The following is a 22364-nucleotide window of genomic DNA, read 5'->3' as shown; positions in this document are numbered from 1 at the left end:
GCAGTCCTTCAGGAAGAAACTGCTCCAGTGCAGGTTTCCCATCGGGTCACAGCCTCCTTTGGGCACACATCAGCTCTAGTGTGGGATTCTGCATGGGCTGCAGGTGTATATCTCCACCACCATGAACCTCCATGGGCTGCAGAGGGACAACCTTCCTCATCATGATCTTTACCACAGGCTGCAGGGGGAATCTCTGCTCCAGCTGCTGGCGTATCTCCTGTCTCTCCTTCAGTTACCTTAATGTCTGCAGGGCTGTTTCTCTTACACATTCTCACTCTACTCTGGCTGCAATTGTCCTTGCATAGTAATTTTTTTCCTTTCTTAAATCAGAGTCACAGAATATGCCAAGTTGGAATGGATCTATCAGGATCATTGAGTCTAGCTAGCCATGAACGGGACACCCCAAGAATGTCACCAGGTGCCTGAAGCTATTACACAGATGCTTCTTGAACTCCGTCAGGATTGGTGCTGTGAGCACTTCCCTGGGGAGCCTCTTCCAGCACACAGCCACCCTATGGCTGAAAATCCTTTTCCTGATAGCCAACCTAAACCTTGCCTGGCTCAGCTTCATGCCTATTCCCCAAGTCCCGTCTTGAGAATGAAGAGGTGGGCACCTCCTTTTCTACTGTTTTCCCACCATTGCTAATGTGCTCAGTCTTGGCCAGCAGCAGGTCTATTGTGGAGCCATTTGGTGCTGGTTCTGTTGAACTTGGGAGACACTTCTTGAAGCTTCTCAGAGAAGTCATTTCTGCAGGTCATACTCCACTACCAACACCTTGACACATTGACTCAAATGTACTAACCAACAAGTTTATTTTCAGTCAGCAGTTCAATACTGCCTCCCATGTTGTCCACAGTTCAGTTTTATTTACACCATCATCTTAAGAAGTGTAACTTACTATTCAATAAATATGCAAAACTCAGTATCAGCAGAACATTCCCAGCTCTGTTTTGGTCTCTTACAGACATTCCCAAGCTTAGGCAATTGGGTTAAATTATTTTCCATGACTCATATAAGTCAATGGAGAGCACTGATTAACTTCAGTCTACATTTCAAGGTCATTTATGTGTTGACATAAACTGAATGTTTTGAAATACCATCGCTCCACTCCTGACGTGATTGTAACCATATCCATTTGAGTCAAAAGTATTACACGTAAGGATCTAGGATAAAAAAAAAAAAAAAACAAAAAACAAAAACCCAGGAATTTTTTTTTCTGCTAGGAAGCTTGTGAAGCTGTTTTTATGCTATATTCTTATATATTAGGACAGAAGAAATTGCTCATTTTCTGCTCCCCATATTACACAGTTCTGGCAGGATTCTTATTTTTCTGGTTTTATCTCTTTTAATAGTCAGTCTTATTAACACATCAAAAATCTTCATGTGAAACAGTAAGACTAATCATTGTCAATACATGTTTTGTATTTGTAATAGTAAATCCATATCAATAGTTAAAATACAGAATGACAGCTTATTCCTGAAAATGACTACAGCTTTAAGATGGAGATTGACAGGTAGTTTTGCCTTAGAAAAAGTCTCATCCTCACATCTAATGTTGGCAATATCACAAGGTGTCACAGCAAAATACAGCCATACTCATAAATCATTATATCACAGCTTGTGAATGGGCAAATGTTCTCATCCCAGTCACTGAGTTCTTTTAGCAATCTAGCAAGTTATGTTTGACCTGCTCATCAAACTGAAGAGCAAAACGGAAATGCACAGACAGTGGATGGAGAGGCACAGCATAGGAAAGAAATGGAACAGGTCTAGAAGAGGGCCCCAAAGACCATTGGAGGGTTGGAACACCTGTACATTAAGGAAAGGCTGAGAGAGCTGGTGTGATCTCCATGGAAAAAATAAGGCTTTCAGGATAATTTGTTGCATCCTTTCAATACCTGAAGGAGGACTTATAGGAATGATTGGGACAAACTTCTTAGCCAGGCTTATTGTGATAGGACAAGGTGTAATGATTTTAAAAAAAGGTTGGCTATGTTAGATGTATGGAAGAAGTTTTTTGCAATGTGGGTGGTAGAACACTGGAACAGGTTGCCTGGATAGTAGTGAGTGCCTTATCCCCTTAAACATTACAAGATTGAATGGGGCTCTGAGCAACCTGATTTAATTGAAGACATTCTTGTCCATGGTAAGGACATTGGATGAGCTACCTTTTTAAAAGTGCTTTCTAACTCAAATCATTCTGTGATTCTAAAAGGCATGGTGAAACACATGCTTACCTGGGTTTGTAGGTGGATTCCAAAAACCTTGTTGCATTCACATATGCAACCTTTCTCGTACAAACCCTCAGCAGAGGAAATGTGGCTGTTTGAAGACACAATTTGGTTCTTAAAAGCACTGCAGTAACCCTGAAATAAGTCATGTAATGTGGCTATGCATCCATTTGCTCTGTTATTAAAATTTGGAACTAGCATGAGAATCTTAGGATTGAAAATTTACTAGAAACAAATAATTGTTGTATGGTTTTATTTCAAAGTGAGGCAGTGAACTAAACTGATTAAATGATTTAGCACCAAAAATTATACCAAATGCCAGAGGTCTGCTTCACATTCCTTCTTTTTCTTGTACTATAAGTTCTTGTCAACTGAACTTCCAAGTTGACTGAGACAAAAGGAGAAAAGACTGAGCTTTTTTGATGGCAGAAGCATATGGCTGACAGAACTAGTCATAAAATCTATGAAGACTAAGGAGGTCTTACTCAGCTCTTAAGCCATCTGTAATTTTGGTGTTACAGCAAGAATTCCATACAGATCTATATTACTATTTTCTGATGGTGTAGCTATTAAGTTGTTGAACACCCTGTATTCCATAAATAACCTTGTCCAGTCATATCTGAATTTTTTTTCCTCAAACTAAGATTTTAAGATGCAGTGTTATTTCTTTGGGTTTCTTTTGATGCTTGGATATCAAGTTCTGGATAGCTTCTCTTTCTCAAATGGTTAGTGTTTGTTTAGCACAAAGTCTTTTGTGATTTCTGCTTGTCACCTCTCAAACTGGTGATAATTTATTTTGCTTTTTTAAAAATTTTTCTTCTTTTTCTCATTTTGTTACTTCTTTTTCATTTGTCAGAGATGCCACTTCCATTATGAATCCCATGGAATTATTGTTGCAGATATGTGGGATAATCACTTTTTATGAAGACTAGTTTTTCTGTTATCTTGGCTAAAAGTTTGTGTTAAAAATATTTCATATTGCTGCATACCATAGATTTTTTTGTGTGTGTGTGAAGACAAAAATGGTCCTGAAGTAATGTGACCTTTATTTTTATCTAAACTGGTTGACTAATCTGTCTGTTTTTGACAAAAGGAACTTAATAATGTGTGTATCTCTTGCTTGGTTAAATTGAAGCTGTTGCCTTGTCCCTTTTGTAGATGTAGCCAGGCATTCTAATGGATTAATGTTTTTCCTTAATGCAGTGTTTAGTATTTTCATTCTAGAGTTTATCCTTATGGTGACTAGACTACTAATTTTGGTTTTCACTGATTTCTTGCACACCAAGAAGATCGTGTTAGATGATAAAGAATTGCAGTAACTATTGTATTTGTTGTTTGTGGCTGCTAACAATAATGGTTTTTTGTGATTTGCAAAGGTTTTAAAATGTGGAAAGTAAAGGATGATTCCTTTAGCTTCTTTTCTCCCCAGGCACAATTTTAAATCATCATAGTAATTTATGAATAACTGAATTTCTTGAAGATGTGTGTGCCTATCAATGGATGACAGTCATGTAAAGCAATCAGTTTGACATACTTCATTGGTGCAAAAATTGCTGTAAAGATTTTACTTTTAATTCAGAGACCATCTCAAAATTACTTGATTTGGCTTGCCAAGTAACTATAGTAATACTCCTGATGGCTTACAACTAAGTTGTGAGGTTGTCCACACATACAGTCTTAAGATTTTTATTTAAAATAATAAAACCTTCTTCCCCCTCCTTCTTTCAGAAAAAGTGCTAGCAAATGTAGTGCTGTGCAAATGAAATGAGTTTTATTTTTTATGTTGTTTAAAAGTTGGTAGTTAAATCATACAGTGTAGTTGTAGAATTGTCTCATATGTATTCATTGGGTGACTTCTTGGTTTATAAAGTTATTGAATTCTAAGGGATATGTTTGTTTCTATAGCAATACCTTTGTAGTTCCAGAACATTCTAACTTATGCTTCTTTAAAAGAACTGAGATATGAATGTAAAAGAAAAGATTAAAAAGTTTATGAAGGTATTCTGGTTTTCGCACTCAAAATGAGTTGATTAAAATGAGTTTTAATTTCTGATTAGCCGAACAATCCCCTCTCTTCTGAAAAGCTCTGTTTCTCTTCTTACTGGTTTAAAGTGTCCAGTGTCCATTAGTCAGCTGTCAGTCAGACATTGCAGTATTGTGAGAGTCTTGGTGTTGTGGTGCAGTAGCTTTAGTTTGAAAGTACTTTATATTTGAAATCTCTTATTTTGCTTATGTTTATTCATTTTGGCTTAATAATAGTTCTGGAGAGCTGGAATAGATCTATGTGTAGACTAATTCTTGGCACAAAGGAATTCCTTATTTTGCCCAAATCAGCACTTCATAGAAAAAACTCGACAAGTGGCTAAAATGCTGATTAAAATCAGCTTCCAGTGCTATGAGGATTGCTGTAAATTTAAATTTGCTTATACTGTAAGCTAACTCCTTCTATATAGAGCATTCCAATGCTTCAGCATATCTCAGAAGTAATACCAAGTTACTCATGCCCTTGGTTATGAATGAAAAAAATCTACTCCACTATAAATGAAAAATCTAGACTGTTCTTTTTCCATTCCTCTACTTGGCCCAGTAATTTAGAGAGAGCTTAGTAAACAGAACTCAAACCATTGCCTGAACTTTAAATCTTACTCATTTCAGGTCAGTTCTGGTTGCGTTTATTTTATAGCTCATAATGTGTAACTTTTTGTTGCATTGTCTACAGATTTTTTTTTCCTGCTTCCTCTAATTATTTAATAAAATAGATCAGCATTTTGAATTTCTAAAGTACCTTACTTTGTAGAAAAATTGAACACTACATTTGTGTGAGTATTGGGGTAGAGGTTTTACTGCACAATCCCTACATCATTTCCATATCCTACTGTGGTTTGTCTGGGTTTGTCACCACTTTCTTACAGTATCAGTAACTAAGTATTGCAGCAAGCCTGTCAGTATAATCAGAATGTCTGAATGTCTTTGGCTGACAAACGTCTTAAATAAATTTCCTGTATCATGTAACTTCAGATCCATTACTTGCCCATGTGTCTATTCAAGACTTTCTCTTAAAATGTAGAGTTCATAATCCATATTCTAATTTTGAATAAACAGAAATAGTGTATCACAGAATCAAACAATATGCTGAGATTGAAGGGATCAACAAGGATTTTGAGCACTTTACCAGTGCTCAGCCACCATCTGGGTGAAGAACCTTTTCCTGATATCCAACCTAAACCTCCCCTGACACAACTCCAGGCCATTCCCTCGGGTGCTGTCACTGTCACCACAGAAGAAATCAGTGCCTGCCCCTGCTCTTCCCCTCACAAGGAGGCTGTAACAGCAATGAGGTCTTCCCTCAGTGTCCTCCGGGCTGAACTGACTATGTGACCTCAGCTGCTCCTCACACGGCTTCCCCTTGAGGCCCTTCACCATCCTTGTGGCCCTCCTTTGGGCACTCTATAGCTTTACATTAGGCTATTGTGGCACCCAGAGCTGTCCCCAGCACTGGAGGTGAGGCTGCCCCAGAGCAGAGCAGAACAGGACAATCCCCTCCCTTGCCTGGCTGATGCTGTGCCTGATGTCCCCAGGACAGGGATGTCCCTTCTGGCTGCCAGGGCACTGCTGGCTCATGTTCAGCTTGCCTCAAACGAGGACCCCCAGGTTCCTCTCTGTGACACTGCTTTCCAGCATCTCATTCCCCAGCCTGTCTGCACATCCAGGGCTGCCCCATCCCCAGTGCAGCATCTGGCCACTACCCTTGTTGAACTTTATATAGTTGGTGATTAATTTGTGTACTCTGAACCTGAAAAGGTCTGCTACATGAAGTGATGGGTGTAGCTACAAGGAGAGATAAGGAAATGAAGATTAATATCTATATATAGGCACTGATCTTGTGGCATTTTTCTGGAAATCTGTTTTATTTCTGTGAGCTGATTGAAGAATGACTGTAAATACTTTCTGTTGCAGATGAGCCAACACGTTCCTTGAGTGGTCTTATCTTGAAGAATAATGTAAAAGCACATTTTCACAACTTTCCGAATGGGGTAACTGACTTCATTAAAAGTGAATGTCTGAACAACATTGGTGATTCCTCCCCCTTAATTAGAGCTACTGTAGGTAAGTTTGTTCTTAATGCTGTCCTCTGCATGCTGGAAAGGTTCCCAATATGGGTGAGAGCTGTACTAGGGACATAAATAGTTACTAAATTTGTAGAATTGTTTGTTTCTTGTAATTGTCACAACCTCAGCATGTTTCAGTGAAATTTTTCTTTATTGTAAATATAGAGATGTCATACTTCAGATTCCTGTTATCTTAAAAGTGATACAGCAATTCATTTCATATTTTTTGAAATTTAACTGAACATATTTATTTGAATCTGCTTAAATTGAGCTTGCTGCCAGCTTATATACCTAAAACCAGGAATGTGGTAAAGGTCTGACTTAAGAACTATTGCAGTACTCTGATTGCATCATTAAAATGCTTCTGTTAGCTGATTTTCTACACCCCATCCCTTCTATGCACATCCCTTCAGGGAATTGTACCGTGCATAAGGCATTCAAGTAAAGAGCTTCTGTCAGAAAACAGTGGATAAGGTGTGGTGTATAGAACTTCATAGTATCATAAAATCATGAAATGGTCTTAGAAGAGACCGTAAAGATGATCTAGTTCCAGTGAGAAGTTTTATTTGTTACATGAAATTTTGATTTTGTAAATACCTTGTTTTGATACACATCTTTCATAAAATATGCATATTTGTATTATTTCTACTTAGGTCAAGGTAAAGTTGCTTTTCTATCTGAACTGATAGAAATTCTATCTGAACTGGCAAAATGGACTCATACAAATTCAGTCCTAGTTTATAAGTAGCCTTCTCTTTGACAGTACAATTTCTTGTAGTAATTTTCCTGGTCTGCTAAAAAACTGGAAAATCATAAAACATGTATTTGAATACTGAAAATGGGTGTGGGTGTCAGTTCAGAAAGAAATTCAGCTTCTCTCAGTTGACTCCTCTTATAAAATAATCTACCAGTTACTGTTTAGAATAACTTGCTTTTTCTATAAGATTCCTTCACCATGCATTCAGATTATAGATTAAAGTCTACAGAAAATTACTTGTTTCTTAGCTTTTTCCTGCTGTTTTGCCAGTTGTAAAGCTTCTTTACTATGAATTCTATTAATGACCAATGTTACTAATGAGTAGAAACAAGTCTTTGAGTGTCAGGTACTCTTTGAATTTCAAGTTGTAGAAGTCATGCTTACTTCTTTGTTCATAGGAGTTTTCAGTGGAGTACAGTGGAGCTAGCTAAGGAACATATTCCAGCTCCATTTGTTTTGCTGTCTTAGGGTTATTTGGTGATGGTCTGTGTGGTGTTTTTTTGGGGAGGTAGGGGCTGTTTGTTTTCAAGCAATTACTCTTTAATTTTTCCTGATAGGAAATGCTTGTGGATTAGTAGCTCAGTTATTGCTCAGCTTTAAGTGATCCTTGCAGGGATTATTAGACATGTATGAATGCTGAGGATGAGTAGCAGCTGATGAACTACATGCTTGCGTGTTGCTGTTCCGCATGTTTTTGGCACTCTTCTGTTTGAATTGTAGGATCCTTTTAGCTGTCTGACCTTGGTCCGGTACCCACCGGATTCTTGGTACTAGTGAGGTGTAAAGATGTTACTACCTATGTAGACTGCCTTCTTAGCATGATATCCTGGTTTGTCCTGGTTGGCAGGTGGAGATAAGAGCTGCTCTTTCTGATGAGCACATGTTTTTGCAGTTCAAGCACTGTCAATTTAATGAGTCAATTGCAAATATCATCTCAGGAATTCTGAGAGCAAGATAAGCAAGTACATCAAAATGGCATCAGAGAAGATTTAATGTAGTATTCACTCTCCTTTGTGGTCTCTAACATCGAGTGCCAAAGGTGATGCTTTTTGGCCGAGATGGAGGCAAATAGATTAATCCCATCTTCAGAAGTCACCTTGCTAAGGAGAATGAGCACGTGACTTTAATGATAACTGCACACTGTTTTACCCTTACTTACTTTATCCTTATTCTAATCTCCAGATGAGTAACAGAGTCTATCTTCTCTGTGCTGTTAACCTTTGGTACAGGTTTTAAAACCCCATGTGCTAATTTTGTATATAGATTCAAGCTGCGTTTGTTGAGGATCCACAAATCTACCAGGATATAAATACATCTCTTTAGATAGCATCTGCAACTGTTCTTAAAACTTTCTGGGGACTCTAGTCTGGGCAGAACCTTAGTGTAGCTCCTAACTGAAACCAAGCAGGGAAAATAGTTTAAGTATTTGAAAGTAGTGGAGGAACTGGAGACCTTCACTGCAGGAGGAGATTGAAAGCTAATGATTGCCCTATAAGGGGGAATTTTGTTATGAAGTTCAGCTTTTGAAAGTTAAGGAGCTCAGAAATTAGCTTCAGGAGTTACAGAAGCAAAGTGCAATTTGCACAGAAGGTTTATAATGAGATGTGTGGTCCAAATTGCATGCCAGACCATTTCATCCTCTGAAACCAGTTCTAGGACCTTGAAAAGATTCAGCATATAGCATCAAAGGAATAATGCAAAATATCTATTAGTTACTGTGTGTCCTGTCCAGAATGTCCTTTGCTCTGTAATGTTGTCCTCTATTCTTATGTATTAAACAAGAATTTTAGTACTTTATTCCAAAGAAAAATGAGTGAGTAGCTCAAGGAAAAACTTGAAGTTTTTCCATCACTTTTTGCCTGGGAGATTACTAGTTGTAGTAGTGCTGAGTTCTATGTTCATACTCCTTAGAATGTCAGTAGCATAAAGGATTGTGCTAGCTGTTACGTTTTGCACTGGGGCAAAATGGGCTCATACAAATTTAGTCCTAGTTTCTAAGTAACCTTCTCTGTCCCTGTTACCTAATTAATTTTGCCTAGGATTTCTATATTTGCTGAAAACAGAATAGTGACTCTTTGACCTGACCTGCCTATTTGCTGGCTCTCACATTTCCTAACTGGATGACCTACCATAGTGTTTAAGCTCTCAGTAGGTATCTTGGTCTTAGAATGTGTCCTTAATGTTTCATGTAAACACAGTAAAGTTGTGAACATGTAATTTATTACTAGATTGTATGCTTATTGAATGACAGATTTCCACATTCGTGCTTTCCTATCATAGTGAAAAAGAGGTGACTTGGGATGAATACTCTGTATTTATTAAACATTCTGATTTGTACAGTGTTTAGTAAATTTAGAGCCAAAGCTGCCCTGCTGTGTTGTTAATTATAAATTATACAGATATATAAATGTTATAAATTATAATTTCCTTAAATGAAGTTACTTGGTGCTTGATTTCTAATGTTTGAGCATTTCATACCAGCAGGAAGGAGCAACCCACCTTTGCTGTTAAAGCCGTTCAAATAACATTTGCAATTAAATGTACTCACTCTTTTTATGCATGCCAGTCCTTAACCAAACTATGACTTTCTTAGCTCTTTAAATATTTGAGACAAGAAAAATATGAAAAATTGATATAAAACAAGTGAAAGCATGTGAGATCTCATTTTTTCCTTTCTTTAGGCATTCTGATAACAACCATTGCCTCAAAAGGGGAGTTACAGAATTGGCCTGAACTCTTGCCAAAGCTTTGCAGCCTGTTGGATTCTGAAGATTACAATACCTGTGAGGTAAGGAGATTTATAGAAAATAGAAAATGATCATCTGAATTTCATTATTTTTATCTCTCTCCACAGATCCTATGTATATGTGTAGTATTGTGTGTATGTCTGTATGTATTTATACATGACCATGTGTTCTTCTTGAGGAACAGTGACTCAGATTTGATAATTTTTCTTCTACCTGTAGTCCATGTTCTTACTGTTCATTCAAACAAATTGATTTTCTTTGCATAAAACTAGAATAAGATTGCAGATGGATAATCACAGTATCTCAGCTGAGAAGTCTCCTGAAATTTCTGCTTCGTGATGCATACTCTTTTAGGCACTATTAGAATCATTAAGTTGATGTTGAATTGTGTCTTACATAGAAGTAGTATTCATTTTTCTTGTAACTTGGAAAAGTGACCAATTGCTGTATCAAGGTGAAATGAAGTGTTTTGTTTAGTCTGTATGAAGGGAAACAAGTAAATAACAGTTTTAAATGAGAAAAAATTATAAATCTGTGTCTAATGTAAAAAAATAAGGATTATGATCACACCATTTGAATAACTTGATAAAGTCTCCATGAAAGTGTGAAACATTTTGTATAAAGTGAACTTCAGAGATGACTAATGATCCAAGATGGTATGTTGTTGTGTAGTGTTTCGGTGCTTCTTTCTCTTGGAAAAAATACCCTGCATTTGAAAATTAAATTCAAATTGACCATTATCTCTGTTTTTCCCCATAGTGAATTATGAAAGGAAATACAATTATATTTGCAATTAATTAGGGTACTTCTGCCTCATTCTATTTACTTCTCAAATAAATTATCTTTTGAGTGTTCTTTTAAATAGATTTGGATAGATGAGCATCAAATCAAACTGAAGTTAACAGTTAGTCATTGCTAACTCTCTTAGCTTGGAAGCTGACAGATGCTGGTTTAAATAAAATGTCTTAAGAATATTTCAATCTAATCATTAATAAGTTAACTGCATTTACAGCAGTAACTAGCTACATTTACTGTGTTGTGTTTAAATTATCCATTCTATGTGAGGTCTCAAATTTTGTTTTCTTCAGAATGTGAAAGAAGGTACTTAATTCTTTATTTGTTTGTAAACAGGGTGCTTTTGGCGCTCTTCAAAAGATATGTGAAGATTCTGCTGAAATTTTAGATAGTGATGTGTTGGACCGGCCACTCAATATCATGATACCGAAGTTCTTGCAGTTCTTCAAGCATAGCAGTCCAAAAATACGGTAGGTTTATGAGATGTACTTGCAGTTACTTGTTAAAATTCTGCTTACATTAGTAGCAAGGCTGCTATTTTGTACATCTGTTTAAAATCTGCTTAGCTTTTTTAAATGGTCTTGCAGAGACCCACAGAGGTTACATACATCAGTAATTTCCATGTTTATCTTCATAATTAATTCAAGAATCTTACCTCTTTACACAATTAGTTTCTTACAGGTTTTTGCATATTATTACAAAAAATTCACTGTTGTGCTTGGAACTTAATATTCTGAATAGAAGTAACAATTTTATATTCCTTTTGTAATTGCTTCAGCAATGGAAGAGTGAAAATTCTTTCGCTGACAAAAGCTTCTGAGTTCTGATAGAAAAAAAGTTCTGCATTTAACTGACTCAAAATAAATGGATTCATCATCCCTTTACTGCAAAACTGTATTAATCTCTCCAAAGTAACAGTATAGAAGAAAAATTCCAGAATTAAATTGTTGCTAGTATTCATTATAAAGAACAGTACTTTTTATCCTGAATTGAACCAACAGAGTGCCCCTGCCACAAAGAAGGCTAATGGTACCCTGGCTATTGCCAGCTGGTTTAAAGGAGGTTATCCTTCCCTTCAACTTTCAGGTGACATGATATCTGAGGTACTGTGTCCAGTTCTGGACTGTTCCGTGCAAGAGAGGCATGGATATACTGGAAAGACTCAGCAAAGGGCCATATCAGGAGAAGCCAAGAGAGTTGGGACTCATCAACATATGTAAATACCTGAAGAGAGGGAGAAAAAAAAATGTCCAGGCTCTTTCCAATGGCACCTAGTGACAGAACCAGAGGCAGTGGCCACAAACAGAAACTCAGAATGTTCCTTCTGAATATCTGAGAACAGCTTTTTTATTGGGAGGATGAGCAATCACTGTCATAGGTTACCCATAGAGGCAATGGGGTCTCCATCCTTGGAGATACTCAGTAGCCAGCTGATCCTGGTCAGCTGGCTGTAGGGGGCCCTGCTTGAGCATAGTCATCAACCAGATGACTTTCAGAGGTGCTTTCCAGTCTCAACCATTATATGATTCTTTGTGATTCTGTGAAATGTGTTTTATCTTCTCTTTGAAAATTACATTTGACTGCAGTAAAGTGGCAAATCTATTGCCAAGGGTAGTAGATAGTGAAGACTAAGACTAATGATAGAATTCTAATACAGTTTAGAAAGTCATCTATAAAAGATGCTCACTAAGAAAATTATGAAACTATGTGTGAACTTGGTCTTATGGAAAGATAAACTTAATAATTCTCTGGAGCTGGGAGAGAGGCAGAAAAACACACTGTACTTACCACACTGTACAGTCTTTCACTTCTTTCCTGTGCTGATATCTTCATGGCTTTGACCAGTTTCAAGTTAAAAGCTGGCTATCTGCCTACTGAACTACTATTTTCAGTACATAATGCTGAGGTATAAAAGGACTAGTAGTGTAACTGCAGTACTTTACATCTATCAAACTTTAGTTTACAGAAAGTACTTTACAACTTTCAGACAATATTTTATGACACAGTCTTCCAGGAAATGTCTTTAACAGAATAGAAATTTGAAGTTTCAGTAGTAAAAATACTGTAATGAATCTTCAAAGGGTTCTACAGGTAGTTTTGCTTTGTGCTTCTGACTTGAAAATTTGCCTTTTGTGTCTGAGAATGAAAAACACCTGTAAGAAATGGTTTTGCATGAAACAGAATAGAAGTGCTTCATTTTCTAGAATGTTTCTTCTACAAGTGTTTTAGTATGTATCCAACTACAAGTGTATTTTTGTTATAAGCTACATCTGTATTGTGAGCCCATTCTTATCTCAGCAAATTCTAAACATAATGTAAAGATGGTTGCATACTTAACAATGAAGGTCAGGCTAAAATCTCACCATATCTACTGGTATGGAATTATTACTATCCAAGAAGATCACAGTTATAATATGCTCAAAAAGAACATACATACTGTTCAGAACAAATATGTCATCTCATCCTAGCCTATTTACTGAATACTTTATTTTAAAATATTTATTAAGTATATCAGCATATAAGGCATTACTTAAAATGTAGTTTGGTAATTTTGCTTTGTAACAAGAGAACAAATCTATGCTTTTCAGATGCATAGATTTGTTCTCTCTTGCCTTGGAAGATATTTGGTTTATGCTTTCGATGCCTGAGTACACTTTAAAAAATGTTTTTAACTCATTAAACATATGTATTTTAAACTGTTTCTGTTGTAGGTCTCATGCAGTGGCATGTGTCAATCAATTTATCATCAGCAGAACTCAAGCTCTTATGTTGCACATAGATTCTTTTATTGAGGTAGGTGTGTATTCTTGGTTGGAGGTTTAAATCAAATTACCTATCTTATTTATCAGGAGGCTTGAACTGAATTTTACAACCACCTCTGCCCTTGAACTCAATTTCTCTTTGCCCATTCTTAGCTTCAGCCCCCATGGATTGAAGTTCATTCTGTATGGTTGTGCTCAGAGCTAACCACTCCAAGCAAAAGTAGTAGGTGTATTTCAAAAATGTTCCCTTTTCCTACATAGGGAAAGCTCTTACTGTGTAAAGGTGCAAAAGTAATGGCAGCAGTCTGTCTCATACCTGTCCTGAGAAGTGCATGTTTTTGGACCTGTCTGCCTGCCTGAATACTATTAATGAACTTGGATGAGAAGGTTTTGGGTTGTCTAGAGTATTTGATTTGCTCCTCTTAGGTACTGGTACCATTTATGTTTAGAAGGAAAAAAATAATCCAGAAGTACTGTTCTTGTACCAGTGTTAATACACAGTGCCATATTTATGTATAAAACATACACTGAGAGAAAAGAGTTAATTTGCTAACCCATACATTTTTAGAAAATAAAATACTATTCTGAGGTGTGCATTGGGCAAGTACAGAAGTACATCTCCTTTAGTCAGCCAGTAATGTCAATTCTAAACCAAACTGAACTTGATGAATTGAGGTTTTTTGACTGTTACTACTTTCCAACAGAATCTTTTTGCACTGGCTGGCGATGAGGAGCCTGAAGTACGCAAAAATGTTTGCCGTGCTCTGGTAATGTTGCTGGAAGTTCGGATGGATCGCCTTCTTCCTCATATGATTAGTATAGTTGAGGTGAGTCTCATTTCCTAGGTGTTCTGCAGATTCCCCTGTTTGACACTGCAGAAATAATAAACAAAAAACATTCATCAGAACAGGTATGTTGCTCTTGCACTTGCTGGTTCTTTGTTTCCCTCCAAGACTGAGATGGCAAAACATTATTCTTACCTAATTGTAGCTTGACACACTGTGTTTGACAAGCAATGTATATGGTAGTTGTTTATTCTTCATTAAATCAATTATCCCAAAGTGGCTGGGATCACAGCCAGGCATTGCTTGACCCTAAGTGCAAAGATTATGTTCAAAATCTGGCTCTGGTGGTGAAACTGCTCCAGTTTACACATTGAAGTTGTCACTTTTTTGGGTTTATTGACCATAAACAGGATAAAGCATATTATTTTACATTGCTGAGATGCTCTTTGACCTACTAATGAAAAGGTTCTGACATAAATGATCTGTTTTATACAAGTAATTTATTTTTATATTGTGTAGTACATGCTTCAAAGGACCCAGGACCAAGATGAAAATGTGGCTTTGGAGGCATGTGAATTTTGGCTGACTTTGGCTGAACAGCCAATTTGTAAAGAGGTATTATGTCGGCATCTTACTAAGTAAGTATCAAGAGTTACAGCTCATTTTTATTTTGAGACAGTCCTCTTAAAATTTCAGTTGGCTTGTTCATGGATACTCTTAGAGACAGTGTATATGGCTTGAAGCATGCTTGGAAGAATTCTATAGCTAGTTCTTGTGCACAGGAAAATTGCAAAAGCCTCTGAGGGTTTCAGACCCAGTGAACTCCAGAAACAATTTAACTGTGTCACTGTAGTGCTTACCTCGAATTTAACAAGGTGTTACACTTCACATGAATGCAAAGACTCTGTAAAATGCCCTTAAGTGAACAACTCCCCGTGACTTAGTCCATAATACTTGGTGACCATGAACATGTTGTCTTGACTACTGGTAATGAAGGCATCTGGGTGCAGTGCTTCAGTGTGCATAGTCATGTAAAGGGTTCTTCATTTTAAAAAAAGCATAAAACAAAATGACACAACTGGGATTTAGAAATCAATTTTATATCAATTATTGTTACAAGTTAAACTTGAAGAAAGCCTGTAAAATTTGTTCCTTTGCACTTCTGCAGCCTGAGAGTAGTTCAAGTTTCAAAACCTACTTTTTCAAAGTGTCAAAAAGTTTTCCTATGCCTCCTGAGACAGATCTTCGATTGAATGGAAGTAAATATTCATGTGGGTTGTGTAAATATCTTTTTGTCTGTAACAGTGCTTGCAACTCTATCCAGACTATTTTGAAGTCTTTTACAACAGGAAATTAGTTCTTCAGGGCTGCCAGCAAATGAGTACTCTTTCTTTTCGTATATGAAGATTTTTTAAATAAGGAGAGTTCTTTTAAGACTTTGAGTGGAAGAATAGAATGACAGAAGAGACACATCCTTCTCAGCAAAAATAAGCATTAGAGATGTGAAGTAATTAAAAAAAGAAAGCAAATTTTTGGTTTTCCTAACCAGCTAAAAAGTAGAAAATTGAGATTAAAACATGTATTGTTGCAGAGAAAGGCTAGGAGTTTAAACCAGTAGAATAAGTGTTATGAGAAATTATTCTTAAATTTCAAAATGATTTAATTCCTACTGTTGTAGCTCAGAAGGCAAAAGAATGATAGTACATAGTTCCAAGTTCCCAACACACACCCCATAGTTAATAACTACTAGTATTAAATCTCTTTTGGCCTACATAAACCTTGACATCATACTAATTTTTTTTAAAAAAAGCTTTTCAATTTCTAGAAAATTAAATTAATAAGAGTCACATCACATTTTCTTCATGATCTTTCAGTGTCATGTCAACTTACTTGCTGGTAAGTCCTGTTTGATTAGGGAGCTATATAAGTTTGTCAGTACTCAATAACCTTAAAATTTTGTATGCTAAAGTGAAAATGGGACGAGATCTTCTTAAAACTTTTTCACTGGCTTCTGACATCTCTTCCATTTTGTGCCTGTAGGCTTTCTCCCAAAACGTGTACTTCACAAAGTATGCTGCAGAAATGCCAATGAATTAGTGATAATGTTTATACTTGCTATTCCTTCAGTTAAAGTTTAGAACATAATGTGGCATTGCAGTGTGTGAGTATTAGACCCTGATGCTTTCAAATACAATATTCACCTGCAAAATATAGCAAGATTGAGTCTGTCACTGTTGCTGCATCATCCGTGGTTATTATTAGTTTAATTTGGCTTATATATTGTTATGCATTTTTTCTTTTGCTGTGGTGAACATGTTTTAATGGGAAGTATTTGACTTTTTTCCATAGTATTTTCTTAGCTATACATCTGTACAGTTGGAGTTCCATAACCATAACCTGTTTAATAATAAAGTACATGCTAATATGGATTGGACAAGATTTCTGCAGTGTTTAAGGCTTGTCTTACTAAAGTAATCATGAGGTAATAGGAGAGCTTAATGTAGCTAGGCTTCCATCTTTAATAGTAATGAGGTAGTGTCTTCATTGACAAGTAAATAAAGTGACAAGTGCTGTTGGCAAGAGTCAACTTATCATGCGTATTAGGGGATTCTGAACTCGTACTGAAAATCTGTAGATGTAATTTCTGAAAGGTGCTTCAGAATAAGTTAATCAGGTGTGCCATTGGGGTACTTCTATTTAAAATCTGTCATTTGGAATAACACTTTTTCTCATCACAAAGTATTGATGAATCTTATGGCATGGAACAAGGTTTAGGTAACAGCTCTTTTTATCAGGCTGAGATATTTCTCTTTTGAGTTGGGAGGTGAGAGTTATGACCAAAATTATGGTAAAACTAGTTTGCTATTTTATCTGTTACTTTAATATGTGTAAATATTTCTTTGTAGGCTGATACCTGTGCTGGTAAACGGTATGAAATATTCAGAGATTGATATTATTCTGTTGAAGGTGAGCATCAGTTTCTTTTTTTTACTCTGTTGGAACAATTGGTTAGGCTCTGACCTATAAATCAGAATGATTCAGATCAGAACAGGCAGACCTAGCCTACCATCTCTTTAGTAGAATATTAGCTTTCTGGGGCAAGGTATAGTGTTGCAAATATTAAATGCAATTGATGCTGTATTTGTTGGAAAATAATCTGTGGCTCTCCTGCTTTGCCTCAGTCCCCTCCCTCAAAATTTAGGCAGAGCTGGGATACTGTTACCATGAACTACTGCAAGAATGCAATATTAAAAAAATGTTCAGAGCTGATTCTAATGCCTTCTATGTTGAATACATGGCTTTTTCCATCATTACATATGTCTGTGTGTCAAAATTTCTCTATCACTTCTTTCTATTTCATTGCTCTTGAGTAATTTCTTAACAAGAAGGTTACTTCGGGGGTGAGCGTACCTCTCTTGCTTGTATCTTCCTATTGCTTTTCTGGTAAATGCAGCTGTAGAACACAGAAACTGGCTTTTTTTTAGTTGAGCAGCTCAGGTGAGATGTGAATCTTTCATACACTTACAAAATCTTGAACTAAAACTACATTGTTAACTTCCTTAGGCAATACAATTGGACTAGTTTATCTAATAAAACAATTTGATGACAGGGGGATGTTGAAGAAGATGAAGCTATACCAGATAGTGAGCAGGATATAAGGCCTCGTTTTCATCGTTCGAAGACAGTAGCTCAGCAACATGAAGAAGATGGTATTGAAGATGATGACGATGATGATGATGAACTTGATGATGATGATACTATTTCTGACTGGAATTTAAGTAGGTCGAAGTAATGTGTGAAATGCTTTAACTAGAGCTACTTGCATAATACAAGAGCCACAGTAAAAAGACAAGTTTGTATATAAGGAATATCAAAGCTTTGTTTTTGACTTCAAAAATAACTGTCTGCTGACATAATTGGTGGGTATGTTGGAGGGGGAGAGCCTTTGAGATGACACTTTGACTTCAACAGTACTGGCAAAAGCTATCCATCTGTAAGCTTATTTTGAATATGGCAGATGGAGTTACAAATATTTATTTTATGCAGTTCAATGGAGCTTTCAGACTTAAAATTTTAACTGTGTGAAATAATAAAAATCCTGTATCACTTGTTTAAATTCAGTTTAAAAAGAGAAAAAAAAGCTTTGCACATTGATAACTGGAGCAAGCTTAATAATGCTTTCTTTAATTTCAGTTTTCCCTCTAAAATTGGGTTGTGTTTGGTTTGGTTTGGCTTGTTTTTTATTCCCATGTGAACATTCTACTACCTATGTCCACTACAGATATTTCTTTTCTTGGTGAGGATTTTGCTTCTCAATTCAGTACTTGAGTTGTGAAGATAGGAGATGGCTCTGAGGAAACCAGAGTTCAGACGGCCTGTTGTGTGGGTCGTAGGAGGTCGAGGGTTGTAGGCTAGTAGGCTATATTATAAGGAAAGAAAACACTACAAACTGTTATTCTAAGTTCAGTGACAGAAAATAGCTAGTGAAATTCTGACAAATCTGGTTTGAATTTGCTTTGCAAGCAAACTCATTGTGGAATAATGCTTTGAGATGTGGGCATAGCCACATAAGGTCTTTTTCCCCAAGGCCACAAATTTTCAAAACAGGTGAATATAACTTCAGTCTTATGGTTGACGTATCTGAAGAATTATTGTTGTTGAAAATATGAGTACAATATGCTTGTTTCTGTAAAGCTGCATCTTGGAAAAATGTGTAGTTTTATATTCTTAATACTCTTTTTGTCACTGCTGTGTGTAGAGATTGCAGAATTAAATACACTTTTTCTGAGAAAGAACTCTAATGACATAAGGTGTCCTGTGATGCATGGTTTTGATTAAAACAGTGAGAAAGCGGAGGTTATACAGGAATTGTGATCCAAGAGAGAAAGAGTAGAATAATTCAGAAATCTGTAATGACATTTGTTATCTGGATCTGAGAAAATTTGTATTATCTGAAAATCATAATTGTATGTCCTATTTCATATCCAGTGTTCTATATTTGACTTCCAGTTTGAACAGAGAGGAAGCACCAGCATAGCTTGATAATTAGCAGCATTGCTTACTAATTAGACCAGTGCAATTCTGTATGACAGATTAAGAAGGAACTGATATAATAAAAATGGCTTTCTAAGAGCTATGGTTTTGCACAGGAGCACAGAGAATCCCTCTGTAGTCTAGTGAATATTTTCCCTCCTAGTGCACTGAGAATCCACTGGCAGCTCAGAGTTAAAAAGGGGATTGTATTGCCTAAATACAATGGTTTGTATTATAAGCAGAGATTAACACTGTTAATTCCCTTCAGGGAAATGTTCAGCTGCTGCTCTAGATGTCCTAGCTAATGTATTTCGTGATGAACTTCTGCCACACATCTTGCCACTGTTGAAGGAATTGCTCTTCCACCCCGAGTGGGTAGTTAAAGAATCTGGTATCCTTGTTCTTGGTGCAATTGCTGAAGGTAAGGCAACAGTTCATACCAGGTTGCTGATTTTTAAATTGGTTCTAAAGTAGCTTGGATGAACTTAATAGTGCAAACAAGTATATGTCCTTAGGTGGTTTGGTTTCAGTGGTTATTTTCTTAATCTACTCATGGGTGGTTGCTATTATTTTATTTTTCATTTTTAAATTTATGCATGTTTGGGAGGTTAAATAGATTACATAATTTCTTTAATTCTCCTTTTCTAAACTTTGTGGTATAGAGCTGTTGATGTCTCTCAAATCTTGATTTCATAGAAGATAAATATTTAATAAATTTTAGCCTTAGATTTTAAGTGTTTTCAGAAACGAAGAAAACCACTGCTGTGATTTCAGTACACTAAGTGTCTTTTGTAGGTGATCCTCTAATTCAAATAGGCTGACTTCCATTATTTTTTACTTACTCACAGTCTTGCTTGTTTTTTTGCCTGAAGTTCCAGCATTTTTGTCCCTTTTGCAAGCTGAAGTAGATTTGGGTTCATGCCTGGGTTATCTTTTTTTTCCCCTCACTGTCTAATGAACATACTTTTTTTTACTGTTACTAGAAAATTTTTAGTTTGTTTTGATTTGAAGTCCAGCAAGGTGGAAGTGAGTACTTCTGGCAAATTTCTGGCAAATTTCAGTGTCTTACTTCTCTTGCTGACTTGAAGGGTGCAGCTTTTATTTTTTATCAATATTTGTATGATTTTAGGAAAAACAAAGAAATTTGAATTTCTTAAGGAATCCCTTTTCATGTGATGATTTGTTGTCAAGGCAGTCTTTCTCTGCTTGGTATTTCCTTGCTTTATCTTGAATAGACTGAAGTAGGAACTTACAGCTTTAGAAACTATTTGGATGTACTTGCTATACTACATTCAATAAAGCAGAATTTCTGGAGACTGGGGAAGCACTGAAGTAGAAATGTAATTGGAAATAATGTAACTTTAATTGAAGATTTAATTGTCAAATAATTTCAATTATGATATAATAATTATAATTATTGTTTATGTATGGGTTTTTTTAGAACATTATATAAATTAGGTAGACTTGCTTTGTTAAAATACTTGTATTTTTAACTTTGCATATTGTGTTCCTATGTGAAAGAGATTGAAAATATGTCTCTCATAGAAAACACAAAACAATAGAATTTTTCATTCATTATGATACTTCACTAGCTGTATTTTTCTTTCCAGGCTGCATGCAGGGTATGATTCCATATCTTCCAGAGCTAATCCCTCACCTTATTCAGTGCCTCTCTGACAAAAAGGCTCTTGTGCGCTCCATTACATGCTGGACTCTTAGTCGCTATGCACACTGGGTAGTTAGTCAACCCCCAGACACATACTTGAAGCCATTAATGACTGAGTTGCTAAAGCGTATCTTGGATAGCAACAAGAGAGTACAAGAAGCTGCCTGCAGGTAAGCCAAAGCTTAAGCAAACATCACTATCCATGACACTGCTTTTTTTTTCCCATAGGCTGTTTTCATGTCCTTATCAGTGAAAGCATGACTCCATTTGTAGCTCTTAATGTATTCCTTCTCTTAAATTGGAGTAGAGGCAACTTTCTTCCAAATAATAATAATAATATGGAAAAAGTTAATGTCTATTTCTCTTGTGCAGTTTGTTTTCAGAGTGTGTAGAACAGCAGCCTAAATAATTCATTGTACTAAATTAGCTGTTTGCAACACTTATTTTCAATAGTTGCTGTGTCATCAACCAGAAATTTGGCATTTTTTACAAATGTCTGTGAACTCGGATCTGATTACAGTGGAAAGCTGTCCTATCATTGGATTACTTGAACTGTTTGTACTTAGCTCAGCATTACCAAAACATTTCAGTTATGATTATTTCAAGGGATATTTCTTTCTTTTGAAGCGAGATGCTGGAAAGTGAGATTCCCTTCTTCCCCTTGTCTACTTTAAAAAAAGTGAAAATTAATTGTTTAATTAGTGGACACAGCATTAATGGAATGGGAATGTGTACATCCCCTATTGCATCAAGAAAAAAAATATGTATCAGTTTTTATCAGACGGGAGTATATACAGCAAGCTTTCGGTGTTTCTTCAAGAAGTAGTTATATCTGCCTCTGAACATCAGAAACATCATCATCATCAGCCACCCCCAAATGTCAGTGGTGCTGAAGGACAGTGATGAGTTCAGGATTCTTGGGCTAAGCTTTGCTCAAAAGGAATATATATCCTTGCCTGAGGACAGATACACTGACTTTATGAAATGTAGTTAGTAAAATTTAGGAATTAAACACTGTTTCCTTTTTGTCTCCAAACATCTGCAAAAATTTGGCTAGCAGGTTTGAGTAGCTTTAATGACTTCTCTATTTATTCTATTGAAAAAAAACAAACCCAAATGCAAAACCCTAAAAAACAAACAACACATACAAGCAACCAAAAAAAAAACCCCAGAGGGAAGTCTTCCACTTCTCTTCAAGCTTTCCTTGTCCGAAGCATGGCTGAAAATCTGCATATGGTGAACACAGCTGTGTTATGGTGTAGTTAAATAATCTCACTTGGTGCTTATGAAGGACATGAAATGGGCCATGGAAACCAGGAAATCTAGAAAGGAAGTATTAAAAATTACAGTACACCTGATTTTTTTTTATTATTATTATTATAAGTCCAGTATCAGACATACTCTTGTTTCAAGGTACTTTCTTTAGAGCAGAGATTCACTAAACTTACTATTGCAGCTAAAAATAAACTGGGAAACA

At 36.2% G+C, this 22364-nt stretch overlaps 1 protein-coding gene across 3 annotated transcripts in view; it reads left to right on the top strand.

Moving 5' to 3' along the window:
* Positions 1-22364, top strand: part of TNPO1 (transportin 1) — a 69448-nt gene that overhangs the window by 30427 nt on the left and 16657 nt on the right. For all 3 annotated transcript variants that reach the window (XR_004500397.1, XM_015653297.2, XM_015653298.3), the window contains exons 5-14: positions 6190-6339; positions 9780-9886; positions 10977-11110; positions 13352-13433; positions 14107-14229; positions 14707-14825; positions 17094-17154; positions 17798-17966; positions 19490-19642; positions 20832-21057. Coding sequence is in view for 2 of the 3 variants with exons in the window: in XM_015653297.2 (XP_015508783.1) it covers positions 6190-6339; positions 9780-9886; positions 10977-11110; positions 13352-13433; positions 14107-14229; positions 14707-14825; positions 17094-17154; positions 17798-17966; positions 19490-19642; positions 20832-21057 (1324 nt within the window). In the remaining variant the exon portion in view is untranslated. The remainder of the gene's footprint in view (positions 1-6189; positions 6340-9779; positions 9887-10976; positions 11111-13351; positions 13434-14106; positions 14230-14706; positions 14826-17093; positions 17155-17797; positions 17967-19489; positions 19643-20831; positions 21058-22364) is intronic.

The sequence above is a fragment of the Parus major genome, chromosome Z (assembly GCF_001522545.3).
Source record: "Parus major isolate Abel chromosome Z, Parus_major1.1, whole genome shotgun sequence".
Taxonomy (NCBI): domain Eukaryota; kingdom Metazoa; phylum Chordata; class Aves; order Passeriformes; family Paridae; genus Parus; species Parus major.
This window is presented reverse-complemented; position numbering and strand designations above follow the sequence as displayed.